Here is an 18,367-nt window from a genome sequence, read left to right on the forward strand (position 1 = left end):
AAGGACAAGAACCTCGGTATTATGTACTGACTTAGTACTGTTCTCTAAAACTATCTTTGGCTGAAATTAATCCTGTGACGTGTTTGCATCCAGTGTGGTATGGTAGACTGTACTCTTGAGAATAGCTTAGCTATATTATTTCCAGTACATTCATTTGGAAATAATTCTCTGTGTGACTTGGTTTCAAGTAAGTATTACAGTCAAGATTTGTTTTTTTGGAGAAATAATACAGTATTGGCATACTTGCTTCAGAATAGCAGCCCCTTTCAGGTATAATATGGAAAAAGATGGACTCTGCTATCATCACAGTGCAGTATCTTCTTCAGACGAGGATGAACTGGACTAGGGAAATAAAGCAATAACTCTGTTAGAAAGATGGAAAATAGACTTATAGCACCATAAAGGATGACCAGTTACAATATATCGTAAACTATAGATTTATGGATTGAGCTGTGTGATGAATTGTTAGAAGTCTGAAATGATGGTCTGATTATGAATGATCAAAATCTTACAATAAAAATCTTTTAAAAACCAAATCATCTAACTGGTTAATTACAAATGTTTAGTCCTGTGATTTTAAGCATGGCTTGAGTGAAGGCTAAGTCTAGCTCTCTAAGCCAATTCTTTAGATCATGCAATTATTTGCAATGTATCATACTGGTTTGATAATCAGGTGCCACAGATTCTTGTGAGATTTTTCTGAAGTTAAACTCACCCTTTCTTGTGGTTCTGGCAGCGCATTTTCTGGCTCTGTTGCTTGTATCTCTGCGTAGGCAGGAGGCTCACCATGGCCATCACTTAATGGGTCAGCCATGGAGGCTGTAACAGCCTTCATTTGGGAGCAGAAGTGCTGATAAGCCTTTTTGTCGCACACCAATAGTGTCAGACTGTTACCGCTCTCTTGGATTCTTGCTACTACGTCTTCATATTCTTCATTCTCTACATTGGTACCATTCACTTCTATCACGATGTCATCATCTTGCAGCCCTGCTATATCAGCAGGCCCATCCTTTTTTACCTGCAATTAGATTATATGAAATGACTATATTAGTAACTGCTGTTCTGCTCGACTGAGAGCAGCAGGCAGTCCACAGTAGATGGTGTACATACAAATACATATTTACTTTTTTTTATTCAAGGGTGTGAGTGCCAGTTGCAGTCAGATGCTGCTCTTTTGGATAAAAGCATGACTATTTGGGGAGGGGGTTGTGCATGGAGAGTGTGCTTGTAAGATGACAATTAGAGCCCATTTATTTTGTGCAAAAGGGGTATGTTGTCAATTGCAATGTCTTGACTTCCATTTGACAGATTTTGAGTCACTGGGCATTCTGGGCTGTGGACTACATTTCTGCTGCCATAAGAGAGATGACAATCCTAGTCAAGGGTGAAACTCAGAAGTGGCTGCATTCTTGATCCAGCAGCAGTTTCTGGATTTATCCCCTCTGACTGGGCAGGACTATTATCTTAATTAAGGCCTCACACAAGGTGTGTTGTTATGTTTGGGCCAGGTGGGCTGGTCATCTGAGAAGAGGGACAGAATAACCTGAATATTATTGGCTCCTTTGGGGGTGAGTGCTACAAGTGAGCACTTGACTCTCACATTTGAATTAAGATCTCAAATGGCTGCAAAGATAACTATTTTGTCCAAAAATGTCCTTTTCCCAACATGAAAAAAGCACCATTATGGAGAGGGAGTTGCAATTTCTAAAAAAATTGAACTATACACAAACTTTGTTTGCTCCAGGTAAATAGGGCTTAACCGTAATCTGACTCTACAACTACATATTTTATATTTTCTGCTCTTTAGTGAAATAGCAAAGACAAGATAAGTTTTCCCAAAGATGCTTTTTCATGAGGCAACTGGACTTCCTTGTTTTTCTTGAAGATGTTTCGCTTCTTGGATGAGAAGTGAAACGTCTTCCAAGAAAAACAAGGAAGTTCACTTGCTTCATGAAAAAGCATCTTTGGAACAACTATGACCTGGATGACTGAGAATCTCCATAGACATAAGTTTGTTATCATTATATGTACATACAAATCAGCATTTTTTTAAAAAAAAAATGACTGCTTTTAAAGTAGCAAAGTGTCCCAAAAACAAAACTCCAGTTTCCATGAACAGGCAAATATTCATTGTCTCAGTTTGTAAGTTATGGCTCTATATTATTTTCCCTATCATTCACCATAATATATGCCAAGAGATTATGAAGACAATTTACTTGGGTTGAAAATTGAAAACACAAAGTTACCTCTTAAGCCACACTGAACATAAGCAGAATTTATATCAATTCCTGCTACTGTTTCTTTTCCTGCAAACAATTGAGACAGTGAATTTTCTACACTATGTCTATTTGTACACTCCTAACAATGTGGGAAATAACGTTAAGTGGAAAATTTTATCACTTGGACTTTAGAAGAAAAACTGCAAATATATTTACCATTTACTGTAGACTAACACTTTTTAAAACAAATTCTTAGTCTGATTCTATGTTTATTTACAAGTTGATAATTACTTTAAAGTGCATAAAAGTGCTAATTCAGTCAACATTGATTAAATCACCTTTTAAGATTGCTTGTGCCAAAAAAATTTAGCAGAGAAGGAATGAAAAACACTTAGATGGAATTAAAATAGGAGAATAGAGGTGTATTATGTTGCTCTAATATTAAATCCTAAAAGTATGTTTCCAGAATTAGCATCAATAAATTAGTTTGTTTGGGTCTGGAAGATACTTTACTCTGCCCGTTTCAAATTTCTTTTATTCAGTAACTATTGTATCTTGGTAAGACACAGAACAAAGATACACTTCTATATATATTCTGCTGAGTACATTCACACTACAGGATAGAAGGCTGTACTTTTTTTGCCTGATCAATGGTGACTTGTTTTGTTTGCCAATGAAAAGATTCTAGAGTTATACCTCTTTGATGAATACTCCAGGTATATTGTTAATGGCATTCAATCGAAAGCCGAATCCGGTGAGACCTTTTATGAGTTTACAGACCCTGGGCTTGTGATTTTCTTCCTCAGCATGCATGGGTATCTTTGCAATGTTCAGATGTGGCTCCAGTATTGTATGGCAGTACAGACAAGGAGATATTTTAGCCTTAACCAAGAACAAAAAAACATGAATTGAAACATCATGAATACAAGCTGGAGCTTGATGTTACACAATTCTTCATGTTGTGGAACAGAAGCGGAGACGCAGATGCCATGGGTGTCTCCTCTCCCCCAGCTCTTTACCATACAGTTTCTCACAATCCAGAAGGAAGGAAGTTTAAATTGCTGGAGGCAGCTAAGTTGTGACTCCAAAGGAAGTGGACAGGATTATGAGGAGGTTAAGCTCCTCCACATGCTTACTGGACCCGTGCCCTTCCTGGCTGGCTTATGCAGCTCGAGAGGGGACATGAGGCTGGTTTCAGGCGGTCATCTCTGCTTCTCTGAGTGAGGGTCACTTCTCCGCCACCTTGAAGGAGGTGGTGGTGAGACCTCTCCTCAAGAAGCCCACCTTGGACCCAGCTTCATTAAATAACTTTCGTCCGGTCTCCAACCTTCGCTTCCTTGCGAAGGTTGTTGAGAGTGTGGTGGCGCATCAGCTTCCTCAGGTCCTGGATGAAGCGGATTATCTAGACCCGTGCCAATCGGGCTTCAGGCCGGGCTACAGCATGGAGACGGCATTGGTCGCTCTGATGAATAATCTCTGGAGGGCCCGGGACAGGGGCCATTCCTCTGTCCTAGTCTTATTAGACCTTTCGGCGGCTTTCGATACCATCGACCATGGTATCTTACTGCGGCGCCTCAGGGGATTGGGAGTGGGAGGCACGGTTCTGCGGTGGTTCTCCTTTCTTCTGGGACGCTCGCAGTCGGTGTTGGCAGGGGGACAGAGGTCGACTCCGAGGCCTCTCGTTTGTGGAGTCCCTCAGGGGTCAGCCCTCTCGCCTCTCCTGTTCAACATCTACATGAAACCGCTAGGTGAGATCATTCGTGGTTTTGGAGTAGGGTACCATCAGTATGCTGATGACACCCAGCTTTTCATCTCAACTCCAAACAACATCAGTGATGCCCTCGACGTGATGTCCCGTTGCCTGGAAGTGGTTCGGGAATGGATGGGGAGGAACAGGCTTCAACTCAACCCGGACAAGACTGAATGGCTGTACATACCGGCATGCCAGGATACTCAGAGCATTCCATCCCTTAACATCGGGGGTGAGTTATTACCCCCTGTTGATAGGGCCCGCAACCTGGGTGTCCTCCTAGACTCACAGCTATCCCTGGAAGATCACATAGGAGCTGTGACCAGGGGGACCTTCACTCGGGTTCGACTGGTGTGCCAACTACGACCTTATCTGGACCTGGATGCCTTACGTACAGTCACCCATGCACTTGTGACCTCTCGCCTTGACTACTGCAACGCTCTCTACATGGGGCTGCCCTTGAGAGCCACTCGGAAGCTTCATCTGGTGCAGAGTGCAGCTGCACGCACACTTTTGGGGGCCTCCCGATACTCCCATATCACACCTCTCCTCCGTGAGCTGCACTGGCTTCCAATTGTCTTCCGAGTGAAATTCAAGGTGCTAGTAATGACATACAAAGCCCTACATGGCATGGGTCCGGATTACCTGCAGGAGCACCTACTGCCAGTGTCAACACCCCTCCATCCTGTGCGCTCCCACAGAGAGGGCCTCCTCAGGGTGCCACCGGTCAGAGAATGCCGGCTGGTGGCCCCCAGGGGAAGGGCATTCTCAGTGGGTGCACCAACCCTCTGGAACTGCTTGCCTACCGAAATCTGGATGGCCCCCGACCTCCGCACCTTCCGGCGCGACTTAAAAACCTACCTGTTCCAGCAGTCCGGCCTGGCCTGATAGCGCTTGGGGTTTCATTTGTTTTTTACTATTGTTTAACTGTATACCTACCTTGCTCTGTACACCGCCCCGAGTCCCTCGGGAGAAGGGCGGTATATAAAAACAAATAAATAAATAAATAAATAAATAAGTTGTAAGAAACTTGGGAGTTGAGCAATGACTCCATTGTGACTCCTGCTGGCAATTTTTTGACAATCAGCTGAGGGATTTTGTGTGGGTCTGGGGGAGGTGGAGACAAGTTGAAGCACTTCCCCATTGTTGGAGAGAAGCTAAACAGGAAAGAGAATTGCACATGTCCAAATGTTTTATGGGGTATATTTCAAAAGAAAACATTTTTTAAACTTTAAATTATAAAGCTTAAAAATAAATTATCTCTCTTGCCCACTTCTGGCCTCAACATTACTCATCGCTTAGTTTGTTCGATTTCACCACCACTGTGTAACTTCTGACCCCTTTCCTGGAGGAAATGCAGTTTGGGATTGTAATGAGGCAGCCACTCTGACACTATTGAAGCTTCACAGGGTTGTTGTGAAAAATAAACGGAGTACCATGTAAGCTGCCATTAACTCCTAAAAGGAAAGGTGGAATATACATCTAAAATTAAAATCTGAATAGGACTAAAACAAATTCAGATGTCAGGAAAGAGATGCTGGAAACTTGAGGAGTAGCCTTAGACTTTTGCAGGTCAGCTTTGATAGTCTAATTATAAGCAGAGACAATTACTGCTGCCTATCAGTAGATCACACCTTCAGTTACTCTTTTGTTTCTACATCCTGTCAAGATAGCAAAAAATAGAGAAAATAAAGCAAAAATAGTTCTGAAACTCTTGATTGATACAATAGTTTTGTCACTTTAAGACCCTATTATTGCTTAGGTCAGGCATGTCAAGCTTGCAATGTCACGTGACGTTGCACGATGTATTGTGACTTTTTCCCCATTGCCGGCAATGGGGTGGGTGCGGTTTCGGCATGACACAGCTGGCCCATGGGCCAGCAGTTTGACATGCCTGGCTTAGGTACTTATATTCCATCTTGAATATAGGGATCTTTACTTAGAACAGCTTATACCTTTAACGCCGTCAAACAATAATATCTGCCTACTCCAGGTCCTTTGGAAGGACTCAGGAGGTAGACAAAAATGCTAAACTCAGTCTAAATATCTGGCTGACTATACAACCAACCAACAGTTGACTTACAACTATTCATTGACAGTTCAAAGTTACAATTGCACTGAAAAAAGTGACTTATGACCATTTTTCACACTTATGACCTTTGTAGCATCCCCATGCTCATGTGATCAAAATTCAGATGTTTGGCAACTGGTTCATACTTATGACTATTGCTGTGTCCCAAGGTCATGTGATCAGCTTTTGCAACCTTCTGACAAGCAAAGTCAATGGGAAATCCAGAGTCTCTTAACAACTGTGTTACTAACAACAACTGCAGTAATTCACTTAAAGACTGTGGCAAGAAAGGTCGTAAAATGGGGCAAAATTCACTTAACAACTGTCTCACTTAATAACAGAAATACTAGGCTCAATTGTGGTCATAAGTCGAGGTCTACCTGTAATATAAAAAAATAAGGCAATTGTCTTGAAAGGGATCAATAGTTTCAAGAGGAGGAAGGTGTTATTTGAGGGAACACCTGCTGCCAGCATCAAGTTCCCTTCGTCCAGTGCGCTCCCACAGGGAGGGTCTCCTCAGGGTGCCGCCTGTTAAAGACTGCCGGCGGGTAACACCCAGGGGTAGGGCCTTCTCAGTGGGTGCGCCTGCCCTGTGGAACCAGCTGCCTGTGGAGCTTAGGACTGCCCCCAACCTCTGCTCATTCCGCCGGGACCTGAAGACCTGGCTCTTCGAGCTCTCTGGCCCAGGCTGAGAATATTTTTAATTTTAATTTTAACTGGGTTTTAATTTTCTCAGGGTTCTATTTAATCTCTTTTAATTTATTTTAACGTTTGTATTGACTGTTTTTTAAATGCCCTGTAAACTGCCCTGAGTCCTTCGGGAAAGGGCGGTATATAAATCTAAATAAAATAAAATAAATAAATAAATAAATAAATAAAGTACCGTAAATAAACTCCATCAGCTGTCATTTGTTTCAATAGCAAATTGAAAGATGACCTTCTGGCCGAAATAGGGTTACACAATTGAGGGTAGTTTATGCAATTCCTTTTGTTGCTAGCTTATCTGATTTTTCTGTTTTACATCAAATCCTTTATTAAATATAGGCTTCTATATTGTATTTAAGCTGTACATGTTGCATGGTTCTAATATAACATGATTAGTTTAGAAGAAGTCCTCATAAAGGTAATTATGACATTCAGAGTCAAAATATGGTTTAGAAGCAGAACTATATTTTGAATATGAATTGTATAGAAAAGTTTAAAAGTTTTAAATCTAGATAACAACATAATCTCATACAGAAAAATGGCATTTGTGCTAAACTCTTTCTCTTCAATCTCATGGAGACTGGAAATCAGATTAACTAGGAAAAAGATAACTGGTACAGTAGATAGCGATTTAATAGTATAATCCTTATAAATGTCATATCCTGTATGTCTTCAGCTCTTTCAGTCCTTTTTTTGCATTCCCTCCATTACAGCAAGAAATAATGCCTAATCACCCAGGGCTGAGTAGTTAAGCATGGTGAGACCCGATTATTACTTGGATGAAAGATCACCTGGAAATCAATGGAAAGTTAAAAGAGCATTCCTGAAAGAAGACAATAGCAAATTACATCCATGTTGTTCCCAAGAAAATTAAATAGAGGACGAATCAAGGTCACTTCAAAATGACTTCTCTTAGTAGCCAAATAATATAAAAGAACTGATTTGTTCAGCTGCGATTAATTTTAGAATCCAAAGAATAATGTGCAAACATTGCTATCAGTATTCAGATAACAAGGCAGATAGCTACCATGCCATTTAAATATTGAAATTATTTCCTTAACAACACTTTTACTGTGATGCTTGCAAGAACTTGGGATTTACTACATATGCAATGGATCTAATGCATGCTCTTCTAGATTTTTGTTTTTTTAAATAAAAAGAGTCAAACGTAATGCTTGATTTCCCAAAGAGGTTACTTAGCCTATAATCTTGCCATGACAAGATATTGGGCAGTCCAGGAAAGCAAATATTATTTTAACAACTGGACAGCCTGAAGGCTGCTGTGCTGTCCTTTCCTCATCCTTAAAAAAGCAGGATTACAATGTCAAAAATTGCTGCAGTGAAATTTCAATTTTTTTAAGTTATCTAGCTGCATTGTGCATATTTTTATTAGTAACCATATTTCAGGATCCTGGCTTGTGACTTTGCAGAAGTAGTCTGGTAGCTATGTGCTGTTGTAAAAAATCCTGGAAATTGAGCTGGGGATATTTTTACTAAGAGAAGCAGAATTCAACTTCTGGAAAATTATGACTGAGTAGTACATTCCTTTGTCATGGCAGGAGAAAGCAATGCAAATAAACCCAGTCCTGTCAAGCTATCAGAACTATCTTTTGGTTTTTAATGCTCAGGTGCTGCAAACACAAAGTTCTCTTGTAACATATAATGATTTAAAGCTGATATTCTCAGAATGTTAGGTATGCATAAACTTTTGCATCAGGGCACCCTTGCAACAGCTACAGCTTTTTACCCCTCCCCTCCATTACACAGCTCATTACATAATTTCCAAATTAACTCATTCTTGCACTCAAGCTGTGAACATTACCATTTTATACATGGTATCAGTCTCTTCATCCACCACTAGTAGTGTTGTGTTTTCACCAGATTGTTTGATTTTCTCTACCACAGCTTCATGGTCCAGTGCTTCAACTGGCTCTCCATTTACAGCGACCAAGATATCATTGTCCCTGAGACCTGCTTTAGCTGCAGGGCTGTCTGAATCAATATCCTTAATCAAGTGGCCTGCACAAAAAATAAAAATCAAATCAAATCAGAAAAGTCTAATATCCTAGCAAAACACAGTCCCATAGCCAATGTTTAATTTTGTACTTTAGTTTTCAAACTCTAATATTAAGGCAGATGACAGGCTTGACCCTAACCCTTTCATCTTGGTATATGCCCTCCGTTGTGGACATTCTAATTCAAACAATATACATCACAAAGCAGAAGCCAGACCAGATCTATAAAACTGGAATTGGGAGATTTTCCCTTTAACAACCATTATACAAGACTACAAAGGAGATGCCTGACTAAACTTGGAAGGAAATTATGGAGTTTCTTAAATGCTATTTCTCCTATTAATTGGAACATAGTTCTTGGGTGTGGGAATATACTATACATCTTTTAAAGAAGTAAAGTACATATTGCATACTACCCTGTGGGCTAATTCTTACCTTTTCCATTTTGCTCCATTCTCAGGTAAAATCCATAACCAGTATCCCCCTTTTTGAGCTCAAGATTTCGGGGTTTGTGAGGTAATAATTTCAGACTGGCCTTTCCCCTTGTCAGTTCCATATTCCGCCTGTAGTAATACTGATCAGTTTCTTTATCTGACAGTAGAAACACAACCTGATTCCCAGACTTTTTCACCTGAGGACATAGACATAGAGACAATATTTTTGCCCTGCTGTGCAACCTGAAACAGTCTCACCAACATACAACCAGTGCATAACAGTTATCCTTTTTGTTTTGTTTTTGTTGAAGTTTTCATTGGTGGAGCTAGAATTGTTCTGTACTGTCATTATAAAACCTGCATTTCTGAAATTGATGTTTACAGTGTTTGCTTATTCTCATATTTATGTATTTCAGGTGTGCACAGCTTTTTAACTATTTTGGATAGTAACGATATTAAATAATACTACTAGTATTCAGACTCAATTTGGAAACAAATTTTTATAATGTAAAATAGAAACCACATGGATGGATATGACTTGATTCAATTTGGAAGGATGGGACACTATTAGGAGGTGGTTGTACTTAATTTTAGGGACTGTGTAATTCACCTTGCTTAATATGAAAGAGTTAATTCAAACACATGTTTTTCCATGTATTGCGTGCAACTTTATTTTCCATCTGTGCATGCCAGTCTTTGTCTAAGATGATCTACTTGCGCATGCTGTGGCAAGATGCAACTGAGGCAATAATTACTTATATTCCATCAAATTACCATTATAACTTGATCTGAATAATCTACAAGAATTGGGTGACAAACGAGGTTAAGGCTTAAAGTACCTTCTCAACTACTTCTTCATGTGTATTGTTCTCCACATTCTCTCCGTTGATTTCTATAAGGCGATCATTTGGCTGCACTCCAGCTTTCACAGCTGGACCCTGTGGGGTCAAATCTACAATGAACAAACCTTTCTGTCCTGGAAATGAGAAGCAAATGGGAGAAACAGAAACAATTCTTTACTGGTTAATGGCTAATGCCTCCTTAAGTAACACCAGCTGCCTGCAATTAGTGCAGGTTCGCATCCCACCAGGCTCAAGGTTAACTCAGCCTTCCATCCTTCCGAGGTAGGTAAAATGAGGACCCAGATTGTTGGGGGCAATTAAGCTGACTTTGTAATAATGCCGCTTGGGGTGTGTGTGAAAGCCCTAACAAGCAGGCATATACATAGAATGAAGGCTACTGCTAAGTTTGTAAAGCCGCCCTGAGTCTTCGGAGAAGGGCGGGATATAAATGGAATTAAAACAAAAACAAAACATTTTGCTCACAGTGACCACAGCATGGGTAGCATTATATCCAGTCTAGTTCAAACAACACTGATGTGGTACCAGAAATGTGGCAATAACATTTATGCCCTTTCAGTGCTTCCAAAATTGAAAAGCGTTTATTATGCTGTAACCCAGTATTAGTTTATGCTACTTCTGGCACGCAACATTAAAAAACTACCTGAAGAGATATCTTATTTATATTCTCAACTGTAGATGTAAATCAGGTAATAATGCAGCATTCTGGTCACTTCTTTTGTCCACATTGTCATAATATGACTTCCTTATAGAGGTCTAACAATACAACAAAGTCTGGGTTCCTATATCAGAAGACCATGGCAACATATGCTGTGGATGGTCTAAAGCAGCCTATTTATACAGCTGACAAAACCTAATCAAAATTTTTAGAATTTGCATTGCTCTTGTGATAACTGACTCCCAACTGTCTTGAAGAAAAAATCATTTTTCTGTTCCTTATGATTTGAATGTTGATGGCATAGCAACAAAATAATCTCTAATGTGAGGAATTCTAACACTTAAAATGGGGGCAATTAGTATCTAAAAACTACTAAAACTTTTTGTCATGATCTTTAATTTGTTGGAATGATGCACCATAGGGCAACAGTGTTTGAACCAAAGTTACCTCAAATTGACTAATTTACAGGATGTGTCCAAAATCTAGAACTCATTCTCCTGAGGTAATGAAATTTGGGTAAATTGTGATTGCTAGCTACTACTACAAATCACCTGATCTTCAATTTCAACATTCTGTGACAGCTTCTTAGTCCAGCGTTTCCCAACCTTAGGAACTTGAAGATGCGTGGACTTCAACTCCCAGAATTCCCCAGCCAGCATAGCTGGGGAGTTGAAGTCCACGCATCTTCAAGTTCCTAAGGTTGGGAAACGCTGTCTTAGTCAGTCTTGCAATCCCTTGTTCCTTCCCCACCTAGCAGTTTTCACTTACCTGCCTGGTAGAAAGGCAAGAGAAGGGAGGAAGGAAGGAAGGGAAGAATGGGAAGGGAAGAAAGGAGGAGTGAATGAGGAAGGGAGGGAAGTAAGTAAGTTGAAAGTTGCTCCCATTCCTGCTGCTTTTTTGCCCACCTATGGTAATTCTGTTTTTTTGTTTAAGTAAAGAAGTATCTCTGAAAAAATGACTCAATAGGGCATGGGTTGCCAAGTGGAATATAAACAGAATTCTGCAACCTGTCATTTCCATATGATTGTGACTGCAGTTCCCAGGATTAATAGCCAGAATGACTGAGATGGCCATACCAGAGTTCATCTGCCTTGTATCTCTAAAAACCACAATTCTTTTCAGTGGAAGAACACCCGGAGAAAGCATTCAAATATTGTACATGTATATGTGAGTAATACATACAAATAAGGTCTAATATGTTCACAAACCTGACAGTTATAGATGCTTTGACTTGTTATATCTTTTTAGGAGAACTTTAGATTCATTCTTTCTAGGACTTACTTTAATTAGCATAACAATTGACCATCCTAATAATGTCTTTTAATAGATGGTTTAGGAATTTGGCTTTAAATACACACTCAAAATTATGTCACTGGTTATAGAATGTAGCTAAAAAGTTTTTTACACAAGAGGTTTACATGTCAGTTTTATTTATTTATTGTCCTTACCTGTAGAAGACTTCAGAGAGAAACCATAGCTATTTTTTTCCTTAATTAGATAACAGAGATGGGGTTGTGGAGCTGAACCCGATTCTCCAGATTGCACAAGTTGAAGATCTTCTGTCTCTTCTTGGTTTGGTGACTTTTCAGCCAACTCTTCAAGACTGATTCCTTCTTTTAATGCACTTTCATAAGAATGGTCATCCAAAACAAGAAATAATACAGGAGTGACACTTTTTCTAATTAAATCAGCCACCTATAATTGATGCAATGAGAAACTAAGAGGTAACTAAAAGAAATAGTAAAATGGTACAGAACGTGAATTAGGAAAAACACCTGAGGGAGGAGAGCTAGATCACAGAGCTGTGTCATACAGCTGTTTTTTTTACAGAGAGGATTAAAAAGTCAGAATAGCTGTTGTGACAATGCAATCAAAATCCCACCTCTTTTTTATGTGCATACACCTTGGGGTTATTTGCACACCTACCTTACCCTGAAGCCTATGGCAGATAGAATAATTAAAAAGCAGAATTTTCATAAAATTGATTGCTAAAATGGAGAGAGAAAATTATGATCCTGAGAATTTGTTGAAAATAGCAACCACTGTTTTATAATATCACCCGTATGATTTATTCTCTTGAAAATTACACTTATGTGACAGAAGCTTGAGTAGTGATTTCATATCTGAAGCTGTAGAAACTACAAAAGTTGAACTTAGCTGGGTTAGCTAAGATCAACCATTACAGGACACTGTAAATGCTCTCAAGTGGTGGCTCTCAGGACTTTACCACCTTCTCATCTTTTCTGTTGTGCAAGGATAAAAACTCCATCACATTAAATCAGCCGTAAGTCTCTTCAAAGTGCTTAGAAGTCAGTTGTCATTTAAGTTCCCCTATCATTACTGACTGGGTGGAAAGGTTAAGGAAAAGAGAAACTGGATTCTTTTGCTCATATGGAGAATGAAAACAAGCAACTGAAAGAAGGAAAGATCTTCTTTCTTTGCAGAGTTTTTTCTTTTCTTTTGGCATTGCATGGTTTGAGTGCTGGTGGAAGATTTTGGAAGTATTCATCTTTGGAAGAAGAAGATATTTTGAATAAATGCATTGTTGTTGTTAGTTGCGAAGTCGTGTCCGACCCATTGCGACCCTATGGACAACGTTCCTCCAGGCCTTCCTGTCCTCTACCATCTTCTGGAGTCCATTTAAGCTCACGCCTACTGCTTCAGTGACTCCATCCAGCCACCTCATTCTCTGTCGTCCCCTTCTTCTATTGCCCTCAATCTTTCCCAGCATTAGGCTCTTCTCCAGGGAGTCCTTCCTTCTCATTAGGTGGCCAAAGTATTTGAGTTTTAGCTTCAGGATCTGGCCTTCTAAAGAGCAGTCAGGGTTGATCTCCTCTAGGACTGACCGGTTTGATCGCCTTGCAGTCCAAGGGACTCGCAGGAGTCTTCTCCAGCACCATAGTTCAAAGGCTTCAATTCTTTGGTGCTCAGCCTTTCTTATGGTCCAACTTTCACTGCCATACATTGCAACTGGGAAGACCATAGCCTTGACTATACGCACTTTTGTTGACAGGGTGATATCTCTGCTTTTTAGTGTGCTGTCTAGATTTGCCATGGCTTTCCTCCCAAGGAGCAAGCGTCTTTTAATTTCTTGGCTACAGTCCCCATCTGCAGTGATCTTGGAGCCCAGGAAAATAAAATCTGTCACTACCTCCATTTCTTCCCCATCTATGTGCCAGGAATTGAGAGGGCTGGATGCCATGATCTTGGTTTTCTTAATGTTTAGTTTCAACCCAGGTTTTGCACTCTCCTTCTTCACTTGCAACAAGAGGCTCTTTAGTTCCTCTTCACTTTCTGCCATTAGAGTGGTATCATCTGCATATCTTAGGTTGTTGATGTTTCTTCCGGCAATCTTAATTCCAACTTTTGATTCATCTAGCCCTGCCTTTCTCATGATGTGCTCTTCATATAAGTTAAATAGGCAAGGCGACAGTATACAGCCTTGCCGGACTCCTTTCCCAATTTTGAACCAATCAGTGGTTCCGTGTCCAGTTCTCACTGTTGCTTCTTGGCCCGCATATAGGTTTCTCAAGAGACAAATAAGATGGTCTGGTACGCCCATCTCTTTAAGGACTTGCCAGAGTTTGTTATGATCCACACAATCAAAGGCTTTAGCATAGTCAATGAAGCAGAAGTAGATGTTTTTCTGGAACTCTCTAGCTTTCTCCATGATCCAGCGTATGTTAGCAATTTGATCTCTAGTTCCTCTGCCTCTTCGAAATCCTGCCTGTACTTCTGGTACAAAAATAAATGCATACAAGGATCAAATTGGTTGATGAGGTGTGTGAAAGAATGTGCTTTGCATTAGGAAACAAACAAACTAACTAAAATACCTCCTACCTCTCCATGATCTTTCTTATCTATAAACACTCCATTAATCTTCAGGACTCTATCTCCATCTTTTAGTCCTGCCTTCTCAGCTGGACTATCCTTTTCTACATTTCGGATAAGATGCCCTGTTTTGAATCTCTCAATGCGTAGGCAGAATCCATAGTTTTCACCATCTTCTCTGACCAGTGTGCATTCTCTGGGCTGAAGTGACATCATTTCTGTCAAAAGAAGAATAGAAAAAATATGCCAGAACATGCATGTGAAAAAAAGAAAGATTTTGTTGAAGGAAATTGCTCAAATAAAATGAATCAAGTGAGCTATTCATAAAAGGGAATGAAAGAGGGAAAAGAAAGCATTTTGACATGGGAAAAATGTATTGATTATTGCTGATAGGGTCATCTCATATAATGAATTTATCATAACATATTACAGGTATTTTCTTAGAAGAAAATTGAGCAATCTTGAATTTCTTTCTCACATCTTCATCTCTTTCTGGGCTAAGCTAACATTTTCATAATGGCTGGCACATACCTTCTTCTAAATTATATCTGTACTGTATTGCACAATACTGTACAATATTGGCTGCTCTCATGAAGCTAAACTGGGTTGGACATGATTAGTAGTTGAAAGAGAAACAAACTGGAAATGCCAGGATTATAAGCCAGACTGGGAGATGGAAAATGAAAATGGAAAACAATCTGGGTCAGTCAACAGGACAAGAGGGTTAGTGTTTGAGCTTTCTAACAGAGAGTGTGCTTCGGGCTATTCTGTGCTTGGTATTTATATGGTGCCGGTTGTGTGTGGCTTTTTAGTTGTTGATTGGGATGTTGATGGAACCCCAATGGCCAGCTAGTAAGTCATTGGCTGCTGTTTCATTCTGCTGCCAACAATCCAGAGCAGATGCAGTGGAAAATAATTGCTATATTGTTGCAGAGAAAGCTATAAAGTTTGCCCATGAAATTACTAAGAATCAAACTTGGCTCAAAGGAAACTTTACAATGAAAATATAGATAACCAATTCAGTGGCTGTCTTAACTCTACACTTAGATAAGGCGGTGAAAAAAATCAATGGGATGCTTAGTAAGATGAAGATAGCATTCTTAACAAGATAAACTACTTGGGTATTATGCAATGAATTGAACTGAGAAATACTGAAGTAGAGTCTTTCCCAAGTAGGTTGAAATTATAATCCTTAGTTTCTAAGTCAACAATTTTCAGTCTGTAGAAAGCACGAAGGCATAATTTATTATACATCCCATTAGTTCTTTTATTGTTATTCATGACTTCTGGAGAGCAAAGCATATTACTAACTTGATATCTCAGGATTTCTTCAACTTCACTTAAGATAGCTGCGTGAATATCCAAGACCTGCAGAGAACTGAGTGGAATAGTGGTTTTTATTATTCTTATTATTTATCTGAGGTCAAGGCAAAACCAGAGTGATTCTCTTAAATCCTTTTTGCTTATTTTTAAAGTACAGTGTGAAGTGAAAAAAAATCACCTACAGCATCTTTCAAGGGCAATAGAAAGTTTAATGTGTTGCTGACAATATTTGTCTACACTGTTCTTGTCTAAAACTCTATTACTAGTAATCATATTGCTAATTTAGTGTTTTGCAATAGTATGTACTTTGCTCACTCTTTCTTTGCTCAGGATGCACGATAATCTTGTTGACTTAGTTAATATATCAAGAATTGTGGTTAATAAGTGGAAGATTTTTCTTAGGTCAAGAGATAAGATTAACAAGAATCAGAATATCAGACTATTAAGAATTAGAATGTTTTGTTTGTTGAGCTGTTTTATCTAATGATTTTGGCCACAAATAAATTGAACTGAATTGACTAGGTGGCATTCAACCTTTCTTCACTATTGTTCTTTCCACTTGAACAATGACTAAGATAGCTGATGCTTTTGGTCCCCTTGAAAGATTGTTAAATAAAATAAATTGATTCCTTTATAAAGCCCTGTCCACTCATCCTAGCCTCCTAAAAGATCCCTAGATTCCTTGGGAGATTTTTCTATCAAATCCTGAATATATGCTGAATTATGTTGAATATATATACAGGAAGGAGTAGAATTCCTCCTAAAGACCTACCCTCTAGATATGTTCAGTATTATCTCCCTGGTAACTTTTGGACAATCATTATCAGTTTTTTCTAGCTCTGCAACAAGTTTGCTGTTAGGATTATAAAACGAGGGGTTGTTTCATGATTATGCTTCCTTGGATTTATAAAGGCAAATAAAAAAGAATGAATATATGACACACGAAAGACCTCTGTGCAGGGAGACATAATCCTATTCTGTACATAGATATTCTCAGTGGTCTTCCAGATATGAGTATTAGAACCAACAAGCATCACCCATCTTTCCAATCTTCATAAATTAAAAGCATATTTAGTAATTGACCATAAATTAACTTTTCCCAAGACCATATTTAATATTTTGAGGAGAAAGCGTACTTTCCACTTCCTTTCTCTTCCTGTCCTTCCCCCTCAGATTTGGAAAAAAAGGCAACAAGAGTCTTACCTGCATATATAGTGCACAGTCCTCAGAACGATCTCTGGTGTGTCATGTTCTGAACGGCTAAAGGTAAGCACAGTTGCACTTTGAATGAACAAAGGTTGAATTAAAAGATGATTTATTTAACAGGGCTTCACTGCACGCATTCCTTGATAACCAGTTTTTCATTACTTTTACCTAAGCAGTACTGACCTTTTCCTGGCAACTTGGATCCTTCCCTAATAGTTCAGAGATCATTACAAACATTTCCATTATTACATGGATTTCTGCTGAGAAATACCTGAACAACAGTCAGCCCTCCAGGATAGATAGATAGATAGATAGATAGATAGATAGATAGATAGATAGATAGATAGATAGATGCAGAACTTGCCTTAGACCTGAGTAAAAAATCAAAAAGCATCTTAAAGAAATATAAAACTTTAACCCCAACACAAAATACCCATCAAATCTGAGTCTTTGGCCTGCTCATCAAATACCTTTCGCACATATTAATTGGGGTTTTTAAGAGTACAGGGTCAATTTAATATTTTTTAATTTGGTTTTTAACTTTTGTATATTGGATTTTTTAATTCCCTGTAAACTGCCCTGAGTCCTCAGGGAAAGGGCGGTATATAAATGTAACTAAATAAATAAATAAAAATAAATATTTATGATGATCCAAGCTACAATATATCAATCTGTCACGGCTTGTGAGATTGAAATAGAGTATGTTCAAGTGACACCCTACAAAATTGAGATGAAAGGATAGATGGGAAAAATGGGAAGATAAATAGATATATCATTAACTTTGAATATGTAAATATTATGATTTGGCACACACACACGCACACACTAATGGTCTCATCACTGAAAATTATAATATTTGGATTTTCAAAGTTTAGACTATATAAAATTAGAAAAGCAATTATTGTTTAATTAGCACGTCCAGTAATATTTTAAAATGCTCATTATAAAAAGAGCTTTTCTGTACCTTGCAAGTCTAAGGCACCCTGCAAATGTCTCAGCTGGAAATCCCCCATTCAGCTTTGAGAACAAATTGCTGCCAGATAAATCCACATCTACCCTGACCAGTGGTGAGATTCAAATATGTGAACAACTGGTTTTCTATGTGGATGCTGTTTCCAGAAGTCCATTCTAGGCTTGGGCAACAAAAAATTAGCTACCATTTTTGCTGAAATGGTGTGAACTGACTAAATCCCACCACTGACCCTAACTCTCTTCACTTGCTTTCAACCAAAGCCATTGACCTAATTCTCATGAGGTACTTGTCAATATTTAAGGCTTATACAGTCCAGACTCAA

The 18,367-nt window shown here is 39.0% G+C and overlaps 1 protein-coding gene across 1 annotated transcript; it reads right to left on the reverse strand.

Moving 5' to 3' along the window:
* Nucleotides 1-303: 303 nt before the first annotated feature.
* Nucleotides 304-14,759, reverse strand: PDZK1 (PDZ domain containing 1; the record flags this gene model as incomplete). The annotated part of the gene is made up of 8 exons (XM_083361262.1): nt 304-342; nt 716-1,018; nt 2,916-3,101; nt 8,568-8,764; nt 9,196-9,391; nt 10,034-10,170; nt 12,161-12,407; nt 14,553-14,759. 8 exons carry the CDS (start codon nt 14,757-14,759, stop codon nt 304-306), a joined length of 1,512 nt encoding a protein of 503 aa, XP_083217388.1.
* Nucleotides 14,760-18,367: the final 3,608 nt, after the last annotated feature.

This window comes from Vipera ursinii (assembly GCF_947247035.1).
Source record: "Vipera ursinii genome assembly, chromosome: 4".
Lineage (NCBI taxonomy): Eukaryota > Metazoa > Chordata > Lepidosauria > Squamata > Viperidae > Vipera > Vipera ursinii.